This window comes from Mauremys reevesii, unplaced genomic scaffold (genome assembly GCF_016161935.1).
Source record: "Mauremys reevesii isolate NIE-2019 unplaced genomic scaffold, ASM1616193v1 Contig8, whole genome shotgun sequence".
Taxonomy (NCBI): Eukaryota; Metazoa; Chordata; order Testudines; family Geoemydidae; genus Mauremys; species Mauremys reevesii.
The window spans coordinates 585863-607595 of NW_024100895.1; the positions used below are offsets into that span (position 1 = coordinate 585863).

Below are 21733 nucleotides of genomic sequence, written 5' to 3' on the forward strand. Positions count from 1 at the left end.
GGTTTATCGCCTGCGTTGGGGTGTCGGTTCTGCGCAGGGAGTCCCCGGGGGGCAGGCGTGTTCGACTGGCTGAGCGCCAGAAGAGTGTTTTGTAAGATACATTAAAGAGGCGACACATCCGACCGGCGTCTGTGACGGTCTCTGGCTGGAAACGCCGTCGCTGGTCCCATGCCCCAGCCCTGGGCTGCAGCGTTCGCTCGCTGGAACCGTCCGTGGCTGTAACGCCCCACGGAACCAGTCGTGTTTAACGAAGAACGTGGGCTCCCGGCCAGGCTGGAGCTCTGCGACCCGCCCGGAGAGCTGGGAATTGTGGGTCAGCGCATGGCTGGGGCTCGGCCCGGGCAGTGCCAGCGCACGGCTGCGGAGAGCCAGCAGGAGGCGCTCCAGGCTCCGAGCAGGTGGGTCTGTCAGCACCGGGGCCGGGGTCACTCCGGTTTCTATCCCAGGCTGGCGGAGCAGAGCTGACCCTGGGGAGGGGCCGCAGGCCGGCAGGGGGGTCACTGGGTCACAGACGCTGAAATGTCAGACAGGCCTGAGCGCCTGGGGGCAGGGGGGTGAGACAGGCTGTTAACGATGGCGGCTGTGGGAACATTGACCGTCTCTGAGCTCAACAAAACTTGACAAGGCGAATGGAATCTCTCCGCTCCCCTGGGCCACAGTCAACACCATGATCTCCAGAGGGGGAAACTGAGGCCTTGTCTGCAGTACAGAATTTTGTCTACTAAACAGCGGAGGTGTACACGCTCCACTGCTCCTCCCGCCGATTGAACTCTCCTGCTACGCCAACCAAATAAAACCACCTCGACGCGAGGCAGAGAGCTTTTTGCGGCAACATATTGACAAAGTGTCAGTGTAGACACTGCGCTTGGCTATGTCACTGTAAATGGCCTCCAGGAGGTGTCCCACAATGCCCACCCTGACCGCTCTGGTCAGCAGTTCAAACTCTGCTGCCCTGCACCCAGGTACACGGGCATCCGCCCTCCCCCTTTTAAAGGGCCGGGAATTTTTGAAATTCCGCTCCTTGTTTGCTCACATTGCATCCTCCCCACTGACGATGGCAGCTCCACGCAGCGAGTGCTCTCCTGCTTGGAGCACACCTGAGTCACTGGATCTGCTGAGTCTGTAGGGGGAGGAGGCTGTGCAGACCCAGCTCTGCTCCAGCTGTAGGAACTTTGATACCTATGAGAAGATTTCTCGTGGCCTGTTGGATAAGGGCCACGGACGGGACATGTAGCAGGGCCGTGTGAAGATCAAGCAGCTGAGGCAGGCGTACCAGAAGGCAAGGGAGGCAAACCGTCACTCCGGTGCGGCAAGGAGCTAGATGCCATCCTCAGCGGCAACCCCACCTCCGCCACCGAGAGCCCTGGGGACGCTTCGGGGGGCTGGAGAGAGCAGCCAGCAGACTCACCCCGGAGGAGGAAGTGGAGATGGAGGATGAGGTGGGACAGGTGACGGTTGTCTGGTAGCTTGGCGAGCCGGGACCTCTTCTGCACCCCGGGGGGCTCAGGCCAGTCCCAGCGCTCTGTCTCTGGTGCACATGATGCCGGAGAGGGGAGCTCTGGTGAGTGCTTGTTTTGATTTGCTGCTGCCCAGCTACATGAGCCAGAGCTGCCCTTTGTTTCATTATGTGCTAGAAGTGGGTTAAGGGATAGAAACGTACAGAACTCGCCGTGTTTGCGTCTGCTTCCCATTCTCCTATCCAGCTACACAGCGGGGGCCCTGTGGAAAAGTGTCTTAATGCTGTCGCTGTGCCTCAGTGGCTCATAGCTAAGGATGTCAAAGTCAGGACATAGAGCAGATGCAGCCCAGAGGGGGGGTTATTCTCCCATAAGAGATACTAAGCCAGTAACAAAAGTAAACTCTCTCACCTCACTGGTTAACAAGAAGTCAGGAACGCAGTTTCCTTAGGCATTGCAGCACTCATTTCAGCGCCCGGACACCAGACTTCAGAATGAGTGGTGATTTAAAACCAATTTCATCAAACAAAAGGCCATTCTAATCCCAAGGGATCAGCCACACAGCCAGGTCAATATATAACTCAGACCTTACCCAATAATCATGTTGTTGTCAGTCCTTTTCTGTACCTTTTCCAATTCCAATATATCTTAAGAGCATAGGAACGGCCAGACTGGGTCAGACCAAAGGTCCATCCAGCCCAGTCTCCTGTCTCCTGACAGTGGCCAATGCCAGGTGCCCCAGAGGGAATGAACAGAGCAGGGAATCATCCAGTGATCCATTCCCTGTCGCTCATTCCCAGCTCCTGGCAAACAGAGGCTAGGGCCACCATCCCTGTCCAGCCTGGCTAATAGCCATTGATGGACCTGTCCTCCAGGAACTTATCTAGTTCTTTTTTGAACCGTTATAGTCCTGGCCTTCACAACATCCTCTGGCAAGGAGTTCCACAGGTTGACTGTGCATAGTATTTCTTTTTTTGCCTGGTTTCTGGGCCTTTCAGTCGCTTTCACTTGAAGTTTTCAAACTTTTCTTCACAAACCCCAGGGCTAGGAACCTGCTTGTTAAAATCAAAGAGGAGAGTCTCCTTCTCACAGAACCCCAGGACTCCGGGAGCTGGGGCTTTCAGAACAGACCCCAAACAGTGCGAGACTGGAGGTTTGCTAAGAGATCTGCCCCAGTTCAACCAGCAGTGAATGCCGGGCAGGGCTCTGGCCTGGGCCAGGCAGGGCTCAGATTAGATGGGCCCGTCTGGCCTTGGGAGCTAGGACATTGTGAGAATTGACAGCTGGTCTCCCATGTGCAGGAGGCTGTGGGGGTGGGGACTGACCCCCGAGGTGCTGGAGTCTGTCCCCCCCTGGCACCCGCTAGCAGAGCCTCCCTGGGGTGCTGCCAGGTGAATGGTCTTCGCCTGCAGCTCTGGGGAGAAACCTCCCAGACCCTGTTCTGCTGGGATACTGCCAGCAAGATCCCGCCCCACATTCTGATTGGCCGGCTGGGCTTGTGATTGGCAACACTAGTGAAAGTGACAAGGGGGGCTGCTGTCAGGGAGTCCCCAGGTGCTGCTCTGGAGCTGCTCCCCACCGAGCCAGGCAGGACTCTGGGGAGCCTCCTCTCCCTCGGAGCAGCCTGTCTGCAGGGCAAGAAGCTCCCACGGCTTCACCTCCTGGGTCTCTCCTTGGAGCATTCAGCATCCTCTGCCCCTCCGTGTGCTTCCCACAGCGAGTCCGCCCAGGCGGGGTCCTGGGGGGGCCACAGGGTCCTGCCCCCCCACTGCGCAGTCAGACGTGACTCTCAGCCAGCCAGGGACACAGAGGGTTTATGTAGATGAGAGGAACACAGGCCAAACCAGGTCTTGCCAGTACAGACAGCAGGACCCCCTTTAGTTAGGTCCATCTGGGGCCCCCAGGGAGGCCACAGCCCCATTGGGAAGCCCAAGCCCTGCTGGGGCCCCTCTCCATTTCCCAGCCAGCTCCAAACTGAAACTCCCTCCAGACTCTCACTCAGCCTGTGTGTCCTCTATTCAGCGTCCAGGGCAGAGGTGTCACCTGGACTTCAACCCCCCTCCTGCGTTCTCAGGTACATGCTCAGGTATCCTCCCTTCCCCAGTGCTGGCCATCCCAACTCCCCTGCAACCTTCTCAGGCCAACACTCCCCACTCAGCCTTCACAGAACACAGCCAGAACAGCCCCACTTCGTCACACCTCTCCCCCCTTCAGGACCGAACTGAGCGGGGTCACTTCAGCCAGTGACCTGGGGAAGTTCGAACCCACCTACATTCCCAGGGACGCCCCCAACATCCCTCCCATTCCTTGGTGAGAATTACCCCAGGCCCTTCCAGTTTCCTGCCCCCTTTAGGTCGGGGGGACTCGAGGGCACTTGCAGGGTGCAGGTGGGAAGGCTGATGCAGCTTGTGCCCTTTTCCCACCCCAATACCCCTGGGGTGCACGCTGGGCTGGGGGCTTCTCCCCGCGTTCCAGGCTGGGGGGCTGGGATTCGGGCTCTCTCGGTTCAGAGCCCCCCTTTTGACCCTGGCCCCCCTCTGGACAGGCTCCTCTGTGCTGGGCAAGGGTCCTACATCCATTTTCCCCCTGTCCCGGGCCTTCCTCCCCCTCTGGCAGGGGGCACAGGAGCGGCAGTGCTGCCGGACATGGGCAAAGACCCCAGGCCAGTAAAAGCTCTGCAGCAGCCGCTGCTGGGTACGCCAGGCTCCCGGGTGCCCTGAGGGGGGAATGTCATGGGCCTGGCACAGCAGCTGGTGGCGATACTCCTGGGGTACCACCAGCTGCCTCCTGATCCCCCCTGACTCCATCTTCCCTGGGGGAGCCCATTCTCGGTACAGGAACCCCTTCTCCCACAGGAACCTTTTCCGGCCACCTCGTCCCATGGTCTGTCCCCCCCACGAGGCTGGCCAGGTCCCTATCCTCCGCAAGGAGGGGTCTTCCCGCACCGCGGCCTGGTACTCAGCCGCTGGGGCAGGGGCGGAGATCTGCTCTCTCTCACCGGCTGGGTCTGGGGCCACAGCCTCTCTGAGCCCTGTCCCTGGGCGTTTCCTCCCCACCGGGTCAGGGTCCGGTGCCTCGGGCAGAGTGCCTTCCCCGGTGTCAGGGCGCAGTGTCCCGTGCAGGCTTGGGCTACGGGTCATGAGCAGGGCACCCTGGGGGTTGCTTGGCCAGTTCTCCATGTCCCCCCCATTAACACCTCAGTGGGTAAATGTGGGTGCACCCCCACTTTCTTGGGGCCCTCCTTGTCCCCCCATTTCATGTGCACCCTCACCACAGGCACCTTGAATGGGGTCCCGCCCACCCCCGTCAGGGTCAGGTAGGTGTTGGGCACCATCCGATCTGGGCCCACCACCTCGGGCTGGGCCAGCGTCACCTCAGCGCCCGTGTCCCAGTATCCATAGACTTCCCTCCAATTCACCTCCAGGGGAACAAGGCACTCGCTCCGGAGGGGCAGCCCTGCGCCCACCCTGTAAACGGAAAACCTGGTGTCCGGAGCATCCAGCTCTGCGGAGGAGGTGGCCTGGGGCCCTCCTCCCTCCTGAACAGTTGATAAGCTGCCAGCCGCCTTGCCTGGGACCCCTGCCCCTCGTCCAGCTGGGCCGCTACCCAGTTAACCCTCTGTGGGTCCAGTTTGCTTGGTCTGTACCTGAGCCTGGGGCACCAGGTCTGTATGTGGCCTCTTTGGCCACAGTGATAGCAGCGCATGTCCCATTGGTCCCCTCGAACCGGTCGGTTGTCCCTGGCGCTGGCCGTTCCCCTTGGGAGGGGGTTCTCCCGATTCCCCTTTTGGGTGGTCTCAGGATGACTCTCCCTCGGCGTCGCGACGAGCCTGTTCCTTTGGGGTGCCTCCCTGCCACCCCCCAACCGGCTCTTCACAAACTCATCGGCCAGCCGCCCTGCATGTCGCGGGTTCTCTGGCTTTTGGTCCCTCAACCACAGCCTCAGGTCGAATGGGCACTGCTCATACAGCTGCTCCAGTACCAGCAGTTTAACCAGGTCCCCCGGGGTCTGGGCCCCATCTGCCCACTTGCTGGCGTACCCCTCCATGCGGACGGCCAGTTGCAGATATGAGACCTCAGGGGTTTTATCCTGACTCCGGAACCTCTCCCGGTACATCTCAGGGGTCAGCCCAAACTCGCGCAGCAGGGCCTGCTTGAATGGTTCGTAGTTCCCTTTCTCCTCCTCTCCCAGCTGGCTATACAATGCCATGGCCTTGGGGTCCAGTAAGGGGGTGAGAACCCAGAGCCTGTCCGCAGGATCTACCTGGTGCAGCTCGCAGGCCGTCTCAAAGGCACCCAGGAAGTCACCCATGTCCTCCCCCTCCTTGCGCGGGGCCAGGATGGACTTATCAAAGCTCCGCGCAGTCCTGGGCCCCCCCTCACTCACCGCAGCCGGGGCCTGCTGTCCCCCAGCCTCGCCAGCTCCAGTTCATGCTCTCTCTTTCTCCTCTAGTTCCCGCTGCCTTTGTCTCTCTTCATGCTGCCTCTGTCTCTCACGATCCTCCAGCTCTCTCGGTTTTAGCTCTCCTATTTCAGCCGCTTCCACTCCATGGAGGCCGAGCTTCGCTGGCAGGATCCCCTGTTGGCCGGCGAGCTTCGCTGGGAGGATCCCCTGCTGGGGGGTGAGCTTCGCTGGGAAGATCCCTTGCTGGCCAGGGGGTCATGGTGCCCTCGGTAGCCGCTGGGCTCCTCCCCGCCTTTCTCCTAGGCATAGGAAGGGGGGGTCTCGGGAAGCCCTCAGCGGCCGGCTGACCACTCCCAGCGGGGACAGACACTGGTGCCTGTGCTGCATCTGCCGGGCTGCTTCCCTCAGAGACAGGGATCGGTTCATTCCCGCGATCTCCCTCCTCCAGCTGGGCAATCAGCTGGTCCTTGGTGAGCTTCCCACTGCGCAGCCCTCTCCGCTGGCACAGCCCCACCAGGTCACACTTGCGCTGCGTGGCATACATCTTCCTGCTGGCCGCTCACAGGCCGGGGTGCTCGCCGCTCCCCACGGGTTCCAGGGGGACCCCTAGTGTGCCAGCCTTTCTTGAGGTGACCACCCCTCAGGGGTTAATCGCCCCCTGAAACCATCTCTCTTTGAATCTTCAGCACGCCTGGTCCCCGTCAATCCCCCTTTGTTTACTGCTCCCCAGTCACTTACTGCAGGAAGCACCGTCCACGGGGTGCAGTAGATCCCACCTCTGCCACCAGTTGTCACGGAGTCCCCGGGTGATGCTCTGGAACTGCTCCCCACAAAGCCAGGCAGGACTTCGGGGAAACCATGTTGACTTTTGCCCAACAATTTATGTTCTTCTAAGTGTCTGACAATTTTATTCTTTCCTATTGTTTTGACTAATTTGCCTGGTACTGATGTTAGACTTACCGGTCTGTAATTGCCGGGATCACCTCCAGAGCCCTTTTTAAATATCGGTGTTACATTAGCTAACTTCCAGTCATTGGTCTGTGGGTACCGAAGCCGATTTAAAGGACGGGTTACAAACCCTAATTAATAGTTCTGCAACTTCACATTTGAGTTCTTTCAGAACTCTTGGGTGAATGCCATCTGGTCCCGGTGACTTGTTAATGTTGAGTTTATCAATTAATTCCAAAACCTCCTCTAGTGACACTTCAATCCATTTAGTTTCTCTGCAATGACTTTATCATCTTTAAGCGCTCCTTTTGTACCTTGATCATCCAGGGGCCCCACTGGTTGTTTAGCAGGCTTCCTGCTTCTGATGTACTTAAAACACATTTTGTTATTACCTTTGGAGTTTCAGGCTAGCCGTTCTTCAAACTCCTCTTTGGTTTTTCTTATTACACTCTTGCACTTAAGTTGGCAGTGTTTGTGCTCCTTTCTATTTGCCTCACTAGGATTTGACTTCCACTTTTTAAAGGAAGTCTTTTTATCTGTCACTGCTTCTTTTACATGGGTGTTAAGCCACGGTGGCTCTTTTTTAGTTCTTTTACTGTGTTTCTTAATTTGGGGTATACATTGAAGTTGGGCCTCTATTATGGTGTCTTTAAAAAGCGCCCATGCAGCTTGCAGGGATTTCACTTTAGTCACTGTACCTTTTAACTTTTGTCTAACTAACCCCCTCATTTTTGCATAGTTCCCCCTTTTGAAATTAAAGGCCACAGTGTTGGGCAGTTGAGATGTTCTTCCCACCACAGGGATGTTGAATGCTATTGTATTATGGTCACTATTTCCAAGCGGTCCTGCTATAGTTACCTCTTGGACCAGCTCCTGCGCTCCACTCAGGATTAAATCTAGAGTTGCCTCTCCCCTTGTGGGTTCCCGTACCAGCTGCTCCATGAAGCAGTCATTTAAAGTATCGAGAAATTTTATCTCTGCATTTCGTCCTGAGGTGAAATGTTCCCAGTCAATATGGGGATAATTGAAATCCCCCACTATTATTGGGTTCTTAATTTTGATAGCCTCTCTAATTTCCCTTAGCATTTCATCATCACTATTACTGTCCTGGTCAGGTGGTCGATAATAGATCTCTAATGTTATATTTTTATTAGAGCATGAAATTTCTATCCATAGAGATTCTATGGAACATGTGGATTCACTTAAGATATTTACTTCATTTGAATCTACATTTTCTTTCACATATAGTGCCACCCCTCCCCCTGCACGACCTGTTCTGTCCTTCCGATATATTTTGTACCCCGGAATGATTGTGTCCCATTGATTGCTCTCAGTCCACCAGGTTTCTGTGATGCCTATTATATCAATACCCTCCTTTATCACAAGGCACTCTAGTTCACCCATCTTATTATTTAGACTTCTGGCATTTGTGTACAAGCACTTTAAAAACTTGTCCCTGTTTATTTGTCTGCCCTTTTCTGATGTGCCAGATTCTTTTTTATGTGACTGTTTATCATCTGATCCGGCCCTTACATTATCCTCTTCCGTCCTCTGCTCCTGACTATAACCTGGAGATTCTCTATCATCAGACTCTCCCCTAAGAGAAGTCTGTGTCCGATCCACATGCTCCTCTGCAGCAGTCGGCTTTCCCCCATCTCCTAGTTTAAAAACTGCTCTACAACCTTTTTAATGTTTAGTGCCAGCAGTCTGGTTCCACTTTGGTTTAGGTGGAGCCCATCTCTCCTGTATAGGCTCCTCCCATCCCAGAAGTTTCCCCAGTTCCTAATGAACGTGAACCCCTCCTCTCTACACCATCGTCTCATCCACGCATTGAGACTCTGAAGCTCTGCCTGCCTACCTGGCCCTGCGCGTGGAACTGGGAGCAGTTCTGAGAATACCACCATAGAGGTCCTGGATTTCAGTCTCTTCCCTAGCAGCCTAAATTTGGCCTCCAGGACGTCTCTCCTACGCTTCCCTATGTCATTGGTACCTACATGTACCATGATCACCGGCTCCTCCCCAGCACTACACATAAGTCTGTCTAGACAACGTGCTGTCAAGGCTGATTCCCCACTCTGGCACATCGAGTGCAGACGGTGGGGACCACAGGGACTCTAAAAATTAATACTGGCCACTCCAGGCTGTTATTAAACTCCCACAGTTACAGCTTCTCTCTGACCTTGGATGGGTGGATGCTGCCACCACCCAAGTGCAAAACCCCTTTGAGAACCCAGGAAGGCGCATTTGGGAATTCCTCCCTGTGGGGTACCCTCAAGCCCCTTCATCCCCCCTCCGGGGAAGAGCTGAGAAAGAAAAACAAAGGAAATCAGCTGTTGCCACCAGCTAATTAAACAACGTGTGCACAAACCTCTTAGGACACAAAAATCCAATCCTGTTCTTAAAAAAGGTAAATTTTATTAAAGCAAAAAGAAAGCAAATACATCTGGAAATTCAGGCTATTGCTAGATTTAAAAAAAAACACTTAGAAGGTTTAAGCATCAAGAATAACGTTCTTGAGGTCCAGCTTAAAAGTTACAAGCAAAGCAGAGGTTAGGACAGAGGAGTCCACAAGCCATAAAGAAATAAAAAGGATAAACCTAATCGCGTCTTCCTAGACATTTTCTGATCTACTTACATATCTGGGGTTTCCAATGAACGGTTTCTAGGTATGATAGTGATGAAGATTTCATACCTGGCCCTGTGACGTTATGAGTGTAATATTCATTGACAAGTGACAGGACCAGAAAGAGTTAATTACCTCCCAGACTGACCTGACCCAGGGCCGAACTTTAGAGCCTGGTTAGGAAGATCTGGAAATGAATTGACTTGTGAAATGCAGCCGGCATTGTTAGAGGTAGAAGGGGAGATGTTTGCTCAGGGCTTGTGATGTCAGCAAACAAGTCTTGTCTATTGCTAGAGCTTTGATTCAAAGATCGAATAAGGAATATTAACATTTAGGAAGACACTTGAGTGAAATAGTATTATTGTCTCTGTGTCTCTTTGAAGGCTGTGGTAACCTGTATCTGAACTGTTTAATGGATAAATTCCCCTGTGCTAATTGCCAGGATGTTTGGGAGAAGGAGTTAAGCCGATTGTTTTCTCAGGCCAAGAGGCTGCTGGAAATGTATAAGAACCTGGGCCATGATCCTGCGTTGTCCTGACGCAGGGAGGCAGGTGGCTGCTGGTTGGTGACTGAGCCCTGTGCAGGGGGCACACGGGGACGCTGGCCGGTCAGGTGCCAGGATTAGCTGTGCACACAGCACACGTCACGCCCTGCAGGGAGCCGCACCTGGCACACGGCTGCTACCTGCTCCGGTCAGGCCTCGGTCCTGGCACTGCCTGGGCGTGCAGGGAGCAAAGTGCACAGGCTGTTTGCAGGGGCTGCCGGCTGGCTCGCCCGCTGCTTCCCCGAGGCCAGGGGGTGAGACCCCTTCCCAGGGCAGGAACCATGGGCCTGGCTGTCGCCCTGGGGGTCTGTTGGTGCCTTCTGGGGGCAGCGGCTGCTGGGGGTGAGTATGGGAGGGGCTGGGGAGGGGCTGAGGCCCGGGGACCCAGGGCCCAGCTGCACCGTGTCCCCTGGTTCGGGCAATGGAGGGATGGTTCGTGCCCCCCCCCCCAGCTCCTATGGGGGCTGCTCCGGCCTCGCCCCTCGGAGGGTCCGAAACCTCCTTCTCCTTCCCAGCCGGGAGTCGCTCCTGGCCCCTTTGTGCCCCTGCCCCACGGTACCCGGTGCCCTGCCCCAGAGCGGGCCCAGCCCCCCGGGCTCCGCCAGGCCCTGCAGCCCCCGCCCCCCTCAGCCCTTCGCACCCCCGGGCCCAGGCCAGGCTGGGGGAGCCCCACGGGCCGCAGCCACGGGATGTTTGTGCGCAGTAACCTGCACAGCCCGGTCTGCCCGGATACCGATGACGAGCAGCCTCGGGCTGCGTCCTGATTGGACGGGCCCGGGCAGCTGCGACACCTCGGAACGTGAAAGTGAAAGTGCCGGGACAGCGCTAGTGCGAGTTAGTGCCAGGGACACAGCGGGGACGGATCCCACGTCCGGATATTCGGGGCTTTGTCTCATAGCGGCGCCTATTGCCCCCCCCGCCCCGGCCCCATGGCCTGGGGGCTGCTCCTGGCGCTCTGCGGGGCGCTCCTGGCTCCAGCCGCGGCGGGCGGTGAGTACGGGGGAGCTGGGGGGGCTGGGGGACCCCAGCTGGGGGTGTCACTGTAACAGGCCGGGCAGCCCCCTCGGACACAGGGGGGGGGGCAAACTGGGGGGCAAACTGGGGGGCACAAGAGGTTTTGGGGGGGTCTGAACAAACTGGGATCCTGGGGGTTCTGCAGGACCCGTTGCCGTGATAGCGGCGCAGGATAAAAACAGCGGGACTTGCAGGGCAGGACAGGATTAAATAACTAGTCCTCCCCAGCACCGCCCCTGCCACCTCCACCAGCACCCGGTCCAGCAGCCGCCGCTCTCCAGCCACCCAGGTCTGAAGGCAGCACCACCGCCAGCAGCAGCGCCGGGATTAATGCAATTACCAGTAACGGGTGGGGGGCGGGGCAGAGGGGAGAGAAGGCCGACATATTCCGTGAATGATGGGAGTGGGGGTGACTGGAGCAGTTTACGCACCTAGGGCTTGAACGGCTGTAACCAGGGTGGGGTCAGGGCGGCAAGCCGCTGCCCAGGGCACAAAGCTGCAGGGGGGAAAAATGGGGGAGAGGAAGAAAAATGACCAAAACCCCCCAACAATACAAGGGGCAAATATTCTGGCTCACCCCAGGAACTAAAATGGCCAGTTATGGCTCTGAACAGTCCTGCTCCAGCTGGACCCAGAGATGGCCGGTGGCTCCCACGGTGCAGCCATGCACAAACTCAGACTGTAGTGTGAGCCCCTCAGGGCTAGGACCGTCTCGTTGTTCTGCGTTTGTACAGCACCCGCGCAGCCGGGTCCTGGCCACGATGGAGGCTCCTAGGCGCTGCCCTAGTCCAGGTAGTGAACGTCCCTTCTGGCCTTGAAATCTACGACCCTCCAGCCCCTGGGCTCCGTCTCCTCCATGGGCCTGAGCCGCGTCCCCCCATCCTGCTTTAGGGGCTCTGCCAGAAATCCCCACACACCAGCCCAAGAACCGCCCCCCACCCCTAGGGGTGAGGTCAAAGCAGGGTGACTGACACAGGGAGAGGAGCCGGCCCGCGCTACGGGAGCAGAGGGGGACCGGCCCAGCGACCCTCGCAGGCAGTGGTGTCATGGTAAATACAGCAGTGGGGTCATCTAACCTCAGCGAAACTCCATGTCAGGTGAGCTCCGGTTACCCCTGGTGCCCTGGCTCTGGCACCGCTGTGCAGCAGCCCAGCTGGGGGCAGGGGGCACCGGGCTCAGGTAAGGTGGAAACAAAAGAAGGCAATGTATATTTCTAGGAGCAAATGTATGTCTTCCTGCCTGCTCCCCCAGCCTGTGCACAGCATCCATCTCGCCACCCAGGCCGTGTAATGTGGCAGACAGCCTAGTCAGGGAAACTCTGGGGGCTGCTTTCCCTGCAGCGTGGGAGGCTTGTTGTCCCCTGCCTCTGGCACAGAAACGGGGGGAGGTGCTTGATTGCCCCCCTGTGAACCTCAAATCCCAGCAGGACACACATACACACCCTTTGTTTTCAGATTTTATCTTATTTAAAATTTTCCTGGGAATCCATCGGTGTTAATTACAAACATTTTTATAAATGGGTGAAAACCAGTGCCAGATATTAACTGCCCAGTGTTTTGAGTCAACGTCAGGGTTAATACTTGAGGACGGGAGGACAGAAAAAAAGTCAACAAAGAGGGAAAAGGTCTGAGTCTAGAACATCAAGGGAGTTTAATACTGTTGTTTATATCATGATCTGCACATGTTTGTAACTTCCTCTTCATTGCCTTACGTTAACAGGGAACCTCCTATTTACACTTAGACTAATTTATTATTAACCTAAACACAGCTACATACTGTCACAGGTTGGATTTTCTTTACAAAATCAGTATTTCCGTGTACCTGAGTGAACCAAAATTGGGGTAAATTTTTCAGTAAAAAGTCAGTTAAAACTGAAAACAAAATGCCTTACACATCCAACATCCATACGCACCCTCCCCACAAACATGCAGACCTCTCTCTGACACTGTGCACACCTCATACACATACACACACTTGTGCAGACACCACACACACACGCCCCACATACTCACCATACATCAGAGACAGGCACACAGGCCACGAAAGCCCCAGTTCCGCTGTAGGCAGTTTGCACATTCGAACTGGGGAGTCCTTTAGGGGGCAGTTGACCACCACCCCCATCAATGTCTGACCCTCCCTAAACAAGCCGCCAACTTTCAGAGGCGCAGGCTGAGAGATCGTCCTTCCTGATTCCTGTGAGTCAGTGACAGATCCCAGCTTGTCCCTCGCCCAGGATGGGGCTGAGGGCAGGGGGACGTGGCTGGGGGTGGGAGGCCTCTGCTGGTCCCCACTGGGTGACCCTGCTGTCCCCTGAACAAGGGAGGAAGCCGCTTGTTAACTCAACCTCACTCCTGTTTCTTTAGGGCACCACAGCCTGTCCGTGCTGGTCACAGGAGTCACCCACAAAGAGGGGACCCATCACTACTTCATGATCTCCAAGCTGGATGATGTTCAGATCGCGTACTACAGCAGTGACACGCGAGAGGTCAGATCCACTCAGGAGTGGGCAGAACAGGCCCTGGGCGCTGAGTATCTCCAGGAAAAGACCCGGGAGTTCTGGCAGCACGAGAAGGGCTCCAAAGGAGATATCAGGAGGTGGATGCAGCAGCACAACCAGACGGGCGGTGAGTGTCTGAGAGTTCTTGTTATTAATGGACACGCGAGAGCAGCCCGCTCAGAATCACTCCCACTGGGGATCGGGGCCTCACTGTGCCAGGTGCTGCCCAAACCAGAGCTGGCTGGAAAATGGAGTTTTCTTCCCACAGAAAATTTCACATTCCTGGAAGTGGTTTCATTCCCAATCGGAAAGAAGAGTCAGAAATGGGAGGTTTCCGCGGGAAGGAAACTTCAGAAATTCTATCTCAGGAGAATCCCAGGCAGGGAGCCAGGCAGCCCCAGGATCTTTCCTTTCAATTTCCCCAACAGAAAAACCATGTTTTCTGGACAAATTGAAATTTTCTCAGAAAAATTAGTTTTGTGGAAACAGCCTTTCCCATGGCTAACAGAATGTTAGGAACCATTAGGAAAGGGACAGAAAATATGACAAAAATCATCATATTGCCGCTATATAAATCCATGGAGCACCCACACCTTGAATACTGCATGCAGGTCTGGTCTCCCCATCTCCAAAAGGATACAGTGGAACTGTAAAAAGGTTCAGAGAAGGGCAACAAAGATGATCATAGACATGGAACAGCTTCCATATGAGGAGAGACTAAGAAGATTAGACTGTTATTAGAAAGGAGACGGCTGAGAGGGGATATGATAGAGGTCTGTAAAGTCGAGAATGGTGTGGGGAAAAAGTGAATAGAGAAGTGGTCTTTACTCTTTCCCACAATAAAAAAACAGGGGTCACCTGATGAGATGAATAGGCAGCAGGTCTAATACAAAGACATGCAAGTATTTTTCCACGCAACACACACTCACCCTCAGAAACGCGTTGCTGGGGGATGTTCTAAAGCCAAAAGGGTCACTGGGTTCAAAAAAGAACTAGAGAAGTTCCTAGAAGATCGGCCCATCGATGGCTGTGAGCCAGGATGGAGCCTCATGCCTGGGGAGACCCTAAACCTCCACCCACCAGAAGCCGGGAGGGAAAGACGGGATGGATCACTCCAGAATTACCCCGTTCTGTGCACTCCCTCTGAATCTCTGGTATTGGTCACTGTCAGACCTTGGTCTCACCCCGTATGGCACTGCTCGTGTTCACCACTGCAGAGACGCCGGGGCCCAGTAACTGTCTGGCAGGACCCCAACCCCTCAGTCCTTCCCATGGTTGTGCTCTGACCCCTCCTGCCCCTCAGCGTCCTCTGGGATTCTTTGCTAGCTCAGCAAGAGGCCAAGCGCATGGTAGGAGACGGTAAAGTGCCGGTGTCACCGACTGGCCTAGTGTCCCTCTGACACCCCCCCTCCTCCCCCGACACATTTACCAGATCTCAGTGCCCAGGTGTCACCGTCCAGCCGAGCCCCACTCTGACCCCCACCCTGACACATTTCCCAGCTCTCAGTGCAGGGTCTGAGCTTTCTCCCCCCCGCAGGGATTCACACTGATCAGGTTCATGTGGGCTGTGCCCTGAGTGACCAGGACCCCATGGACCCAAAGTTCCAGTGTGCCTACGACGGGAGGGACTTCATCAGCTTTGATGTCCAGACGGGGACGTGGGTCGCAGCCATGCAGCCGGCCTTCCTCCAGAAGCAGCGCTGGGAGACACAGAAGTTCTGGACTCAGTACGTCCGGAGGTACCTGCAGTCCGAGTGCCTGGGGACCCTGCAGAGCTTGGTGCATCAGGGGAGAGGGGTCCTGGAGCAGCAGGGTGAGTGAGCAGCGGGGAGCTATGGATTGGGGGGGACGGGGCACAGGGACACCAATGGGACTTGGGCATGTCTGGAAGGGGCAGTGTGACCTAGTGGGTAGTGTCCTGAGTCGCAGTTCAGTGCATAGGGGTTCTATTCCCTGCTCTGACACTGGCCTGCTGGGTGACCTTGGGTCAGTCACTCCCCCTCTCAATGCCTCTATTTCCCCATCGGTACAATGGGGGTAATGGCACCAACCTCTTTTATAAAGTGCTTTGAGATCGACCGACGACAAGCACTAGACGAGAGCTACAGGCTGCTATTAGCACAGACGGGTTATTAGCCGGTTCTTGCTGCCTGGGCGTCTCCGTTCTGCGGGGCCTTTTCAATTGGCTTCCAGCTCCCTCAGACTTCCCTTTTCGGGCTGAAACGTCCCAGCTCTGGGCTGTGAGTTGATTAATTTTGCCAAGTTTGGTCCAGAAAAGGCCCAGCCCCTTGTGAGTGTGAAGGAGGTGGGGCGGGGGAGGGGGATGCACGCTGTCATTATACAAAGAAAAAATTGTTTTGAGGTTTTTTTGCCCAGCGCTGGCACCTCCACAGCCGAGGGCAGAGACATGGACGGGGACGGGGACCATGTGACAAAGGGATTTAAGCACCTGATGATGCAGACAGGGGCCAGCTGGGATTTCCGAACAGAAGTGCCTGGCTCCCCATGAAATCACTGGGGTGAAGCACTGAGGGGCGTTTGGAAATCTGTCCCTTAGCCCCTAAATCGCACACGCGTGTTTGGGTGGCCCAGTGACAGCCTGCCGGGATGTAGCCGTGTTACAGCGCGGGATCGCGCGCAGCGAAGGAGAGCCGGGCCCAGGCCTGTTCTGGTAACTACCCAGTTCAGCTACCACCGATGTGAGCAGTTTGAGTGAGTCTGCAGAGGGGTGTGAGCCAGGTGCCTTGGGCAGCCCCCACTGAAAATGCCCAGCTCAGGGCAGGCTGCAAAAAGACAAGCAGATTCTTCCAAAACTGGTGATCAACACTGAAGTTAGATTCACTAACCAGTTTACAAACTGTGCTTCTGATTCCCCACACTGGTTATCATGAAGCTGAAAAAAGAAATCACACAGCCTTCTTCACTGCATTCCAGTTCTCTGGCTCTGTGACATTATTGATGTGAACGGTGATGTAACGGGTCGGACTCACCCCTGCGGCGCCTCCTACTGGTCGTCCTTGGGAATTAGCTCAGTCCAGCGTTCGGAGCGCCCTCTGCAGGCCAGTGATCCACCTGTCTGCTCCTGGCCCCCATGTCCCTCCCAGGACCCCGGTGTCCCTTTAACTGGGTCTCCCCCTCCCAGGAGAACCCCCAACCCACTAGCCCCACTTTGCCTCAGTATTGGCTACTGACAGTCATTGTCTAGCCCCACGCCCTGGGGCAGGCTGCAGTATCAGCCTGTTCATCACTGGCAAGGAGGGTTTGGCCCTGCTGCCTTGGCCTACCCCTGGGCTGCCCCCTGCAACCCCCAGTACCTGTTGGCCTTCTGCTAGGCCACAGCCTGGGGCTTTCCAGGCTGGAGCTCCTCTGCCTTTCCCCAGCCCTGCTCTACTCAGGTATCCAGTCTCTAGCTCCCTGCAGCCAGGCCCTTCTCCCTCTACAGCCAGAGGGAGACTGTTTGCTCCTGGCTTCCCTGGCCTACTTATAAGGCCCTGTAGCTCTGTTTGGGGCATGGCCCCAGCTGCAGCCACTTCCCCCAATCAGCCCAGCCTAAAGCCCCTTCCCAGGGCTGTTTTAAAGCCCCAAAAGGGCAGGAGCGGATAGCCACCCCGCTACAGGTGACCATATAGATCATCGGTGCAACCACGGTTATGATTGGCTGGTTACGATGATGCTCTCTGGGTGCAGGTATAATTTTGTATTTAAAGTTACAAGTACTGGCTGTGTCCTGTCTGTATTTCACACTTGTGCTCTGCTTCTGGCTGACATCCCAGACAATGTGGCGTCACCAGCTCTGCCTAACCTGCTTGATGGCCCATTAAGGCCCATCAGCTACAACTGACCCACTGAGAGAAGCAGATACACCTTCATGCATCCGAAGAAGTGGGTATTCACCCACGAAAGCTCATGCTCCAATACGTCTTAGTCTATAAGGTGCCACAGGACTCTTTGCTGCTTTTACAGATACACCTTGTGACTCAGCAAGGCAGGGACAGGCCGGTGGACAGAACTCTAAGGTTTTTCTATGCCATGTGCTGGGTGGCTTGTGGTTGAAACAAAGGAAGCACAAGCCACATGGCAAAAGGACTAGAAGAGGCACCATCATCATCTCCATTTTGTCTTCAATCCTTCTTCTTACCTCTGGAGGAACCTTGCTACAAACTGAAGCTCTGAACAAAGGACTGAATGACCCATTCCAGCGGGGGATGTTCCAGAGACTTGATTTGAACCTGCAATTTATTCCATTGCTACTACAGGCCTGAACCAAGAACATAACCAGTTCTAGCTCTCATCTATATTGCTTTCTTTTATGAATGAACCTTTAGATTTTAAAGGATTTGCAACAGGGTGATTTATGGGTAAGATCTGACTTGTATATTGACCTGGGTCTGGGGTTCAGTCCTTTGGGTTGGAGAGAACCCTTTTTCTTTTACTGGGGTGTTGGTTTTCACAACCATTCATCCCCATAAGGAGCGGTGCTGGTGGTGATACTGGGAAACTGGAGTGTCTAAGGGAATTGCTTGTGTGACTTGTGGTTAGCCAGTGGGGTGAGACTGAAGTCCTCTCTGTCTGGCAGGTTTGGTGCAAAGGACCCCAGCCTAAATGTAATAATTGGAGATATACCAATCTCCTAGAACTGGAAGGGACCTTGAAAGGTCATCGAGTCCAGCCCCTGCCTTCACTAGCAAGACCAATTTTTGCCCCAGATCCCTAAGTGGCCCCCTCAAGGATTGAACTCACAACCCTGGGTTTAGCAGGCCAATGCTCAAACCACTGAGCTATTCCTCCCCCCCAGCCTGGAGTTGTGACTGTGATTGCCCTGCTCTGAGCAATTTGTCCTAAATTGATGCTCTCAGTAGTGTCCCACCAGAGGCAGCTTCGTTACAGGCTCCCAATCAGCACCTAGGTCCATTAAAGCGAGAAGTTATTTAAAGACTCTGCTCACTATACAAAATGTTCTTCTGACCCCAAAGGGCCAGCCACATTACCAGGTCAGTATTAGGTTGGATCTTACCCAAAATCCCGTGCTGCCAGCCAGTGCTTTAGTGTCAAAAACTAAAGGTTAATTAGAGAAGAAAAGAACAAGAAGAAAGTTGCTGAACAGTAAAGCAATCAGATACACACATACGAGTCAGAGTCCATCTCTCAGGTTCCTAGCAGTGTTGGTGAGTTTGCTGGCTTGAAAGTCCCTCTGGAACATCCACCGCTGGCATGGGTCAGTCCGTGCTTTGTTCAAGGCTTCAGTATGTAGAGAAGTGATGACTCCAGAGGTGAGAAGCAGGACTGAAGACAAAATGGAGATGATGCAGCTGCCTTTTTATATCCTGTACCATGTGGCTTGTACTTCCTGTGTCCCAGACACAAGCTCCCAGCACAGGCAGGGAAAGGCCCTGGAGTTGTGTCCATAGGCAGCCCCTACATGTCTCGCTGATTCATACGGTGCGGTCCCTGGATTTTTTCAATGGGTTCATTGTACAGCTGATGTCCCTTGGTGGGCCATCTAGCAGGCTTAGTGCTGATGCCAATCTGTCTGGGGGCGTCACCCAGAAACACAGCACAAGTTTTGATATACCAGGTTTTGAAACCATACAAATCTATAACTCACAGTACAAAGGTGATACAAACATCTAAACAAGATGATCATCCTTCACAAATCATACCATTGTCAATGACACCTTACACGGCATATCTGGCATGATTTATTGCAATTTTACAATAGTGTTGTTATTAATAATATAAAGTGTCTCTCAATTCCATACAGCATCACAAGGGGATTTACACCAGATTAACTAGCTCCATTTACAAATCAGTGTAAACGGGTGCAGACCAGGTCTCACACACATGTGAGTGCTCCACCTGCTGTGGGGCCTTTATCTCTTGTCTGTTACTGGTGCCAGCCCCTGGCATGTGGCTCACACGCTGTGTCTCCCCCCCAGCACCTCCCACGGTCTCAGTTTCCCGCAGAGACGACCCAGACGGCTCTGTCACCCTCTCCTGCCACACCCGGGGCTTTTACCCGCGTCCCATCCACGTCTCCTGGGTGCGGGATGGAGAAGACATCCTGGCGGAGAAGGACTCCAGTGGGATCCTGCCCAATGCTGATGGTACCTACTACACAGAGTCATCCCTGGAGATCTCCCCGCAGCAGGAGGACGGGCACCGTTATGCCTGTCGAGTGGAGCACAGAAGCCTGCCGGAGCTCGTGCTTGTCTGGGGTAAGCAGGGTGGGGGGTAGGTGAATAGCAGGACCCAGGGGTTGGGGGCACGGCCCCATGGGAATTACAGAGATGGGGTGCGGCCCTGCCACAGGAAGGTCAATATCCCTGCCCATCGTCAGTGTGAACTCGTCTAGCTCTGGGTATTCGTGTGACCCACAGAAATGGCCGATCCCTCAGAGAATCTGATTTTCTGGACATGATGGCATCCAGTGACAGTGAGTTCCACAGGCTGACGTCGTTACGAGGGAAGGGCCTGGTTGCTGTGTGGCGTGTGTGTCTGGCAGTGCCCGGCAGAGCACCCGCCCTCTGGCCCCATCCCCGTCCCCCTCCCGGCTCAGCCTTTCCCCTCCCCTGGGGCCAGGTCTCTGCAGACGCCCTCGGGGAGACGTTCAAGGCAAAGGCCTGTGGCTGCCCCAGGAGGATGCCCCAGCGGCTGCTCCCCTCGGTGACCTGGGCCCTTCTCCACCCCACAGCCCCTGGGAAGAAGAGCTCCCTGTCCCCCTGGGTCCTGGCCACCATCGTCCTGGCCGTGCTGGTTCTGGCTGGAGCCGTAGGGGCCGGCGTCATCCTGTGGAGGAGAAAATCAGCAGGTGAGAGCCGGTCCCCGCGGAGCCGGGATGTGGGGAGGTCTGGGGAGTGGGGCAGCCCAGCCAGCCCACGGGGGAATGGCTCCTCCCACTGCCCCCCAAGCAGAGGAGGGGCAGGGCCATGGGGCAGGGCTGATGACTGTAACCCGGCCCTGCTGGGGGCAGAGTGGGCTCTGTCGTTGGCTGGGTGCCGTGTGCCTGCTGTGGGGGGCACTGGGGTGGGGCTGGCCTGGGCAAGGTGCAGTCGAGGTCACGGGGAGCCCTGTGTCTGGGGGATGGGGGCGGGGAGCGTCAGGGTCTCCGCGGGGGGAGGGGTTTCCCTGCTCCCCTGCATTGACCCTCATTCTCTGCTTGTGTTTCAGGCCCCATGAAACCCGGCTACGCTCCAGCAGCCAGTGAGTAAATCCAGGGTACAGGGCCCGGCGCCCCAGTGCATTATGGGTGGGGGGTCCCCATGAGGGGAGAAGGGATGTGGGCACTGATGGGGCTGGGCTGCGTGAGTCACAGGCATCGCTCCAACGGCCCATTGCAGGCCAGAGCGGCTGACCGGGAGCTTCCGAGTGTGAGGGAAAAGCCAGAGCCCAGCGGTGTCTGTCAAGGGCGGGTATGACCGGGGTCACGCGCTGCGTTTGGGGTTCAAACCCCGTGTGCATTCCCAGCCTGGGGCAGGTCACTCCATAGAGAGGAGTTAGCGTGGGGTGCACGGGGGGTGCAGTGCGGGGGAAGCCCAGAGCTGAATTCCCCTCCCCCTTCCCTAGCTGGGATCCCCACAGCTAACGCCGCCTCTGAACGATTTTCCTCTCTCTCCACAGCAAAGAGCGGGGAAGATTCTGCCTCCTGCTCGTCATCAGGAACAGACCCCTGGAGTGTGAGATCCCAGTGCTAGGGGCAGTGACCCTGCCCAGCTGCTGACCCCGCAGGCTGGGCGATCTCTGTCCTCTGACGATTCCTGCCCTGGTCATTAGAGCAGTTTCGTCTCTCGGTGTTGGGCCTCAGGCTCTCGTATTGCAGCGTTTGCGTCTCTGCTTCTGCAGCCGGGACTTTGCCTCAACTTCTCCCCAAAGGGCCGACTCGCTCCAACCTCTCTGTTAGGATATAGTATCAGTTTAGGACTAAACAAAGACTGTGAATGGCTTGCCAATTACAGAACCAGTTTCTCCTCCCTTGGTTTTCACACCTCAGCTGCTGGAACAGGGCCTCATCCTCCCTGATTGACCTAACCTTGTTATCTCTAGCTTGCTTCTTGCTTGCTTATATATACCTGCCCCTGGAAATTTCCACTACATGCATCCGAAGAAGTGGGTATTCACCCACGAAAGCTCATGCTGCAAAACGTCTGTTAGTCTATAAGGTGCCACAGGATTCTTTGCTGCTTCTATCAGAGGGGAGCCGTGTTAGTCTGGATCTGTAAAAGCAGTAGAGTCCTGTGGCACCTTATAGA

The 21733-nt window shown here is 55.6% G+C and overlaps 1 protein-coding gene and 1 long non-coding RNA gene across 2 annotated transcripts; both read left to right on the top strand.

Moving 5' to 3' along the window:
* Nucleotides 1-321: 321 nt before the first annotated feature.
* On the top strand, nucleotides 322-19905 carry LOC120394811 (class I histocompatibility antigen, F10 alpha chain-like). The gene is made up of 7 exons (XM_039518958.1): nucleotides 322-398; nucleotides 3480-3531; nucleotides 5979-6078; nucleotides 13354-13614; nucleotides 15025-15300; nucleotides 19424-19702; nucleotides 19865-19905. Exons 1-7 carry the CDS (start codon nucleotides 322-324, stop codon nucleotides 19903-19905), a joined length of 1086 nt encoding a protein of 361 aa, XP_039374892.1.
* A 292-nt stretch (nucleotides 19906-20197) lies between these two features.
* LOC120394843 lies at nucleotides 20198-21384 on the top strand. The gene is made up of 3 exons (XR_005592413.1): nucleotides 20198-20295; nucleotides 20655-20687; nucleotides 21105-21384. It is a non-coding gene; the product is annotated as an uncharacterized LOC120394843 (long non-coding RNA).
* The last annotated feature ends 349 nt before the right edge of the window (nucleotides 21385-21733 follow it).

What these genes read in the sequence shown, in the direction of transcription:
- LOC120394811 (XM_039518958.1), top strand. Translation starts at nt 322, where the DNA reads ATGGCTGGGGCTCGGCCCGGGCAGTGCCAGCGCACGGCTGCGGAGAGC. An exon ending in AGGGGTCCTGGAGCAGCAGG is followed by an intron (nt 15,301 to 19,423) that starts GTGAGTGAGCAG and finishes TCTCCCCCCCAG; the next exon opens with CACCTCCCACGGTCTCAGTT. An exon ending in GGAGCTCGTGCTTGTCTGGG is followed by an intron (nt 19,703 to 19,864) that starts GTAAGCAGGGTG and finishes TGTGACCCACAG; the next exon opens with AAATGGCCGATCCCTCAGAG.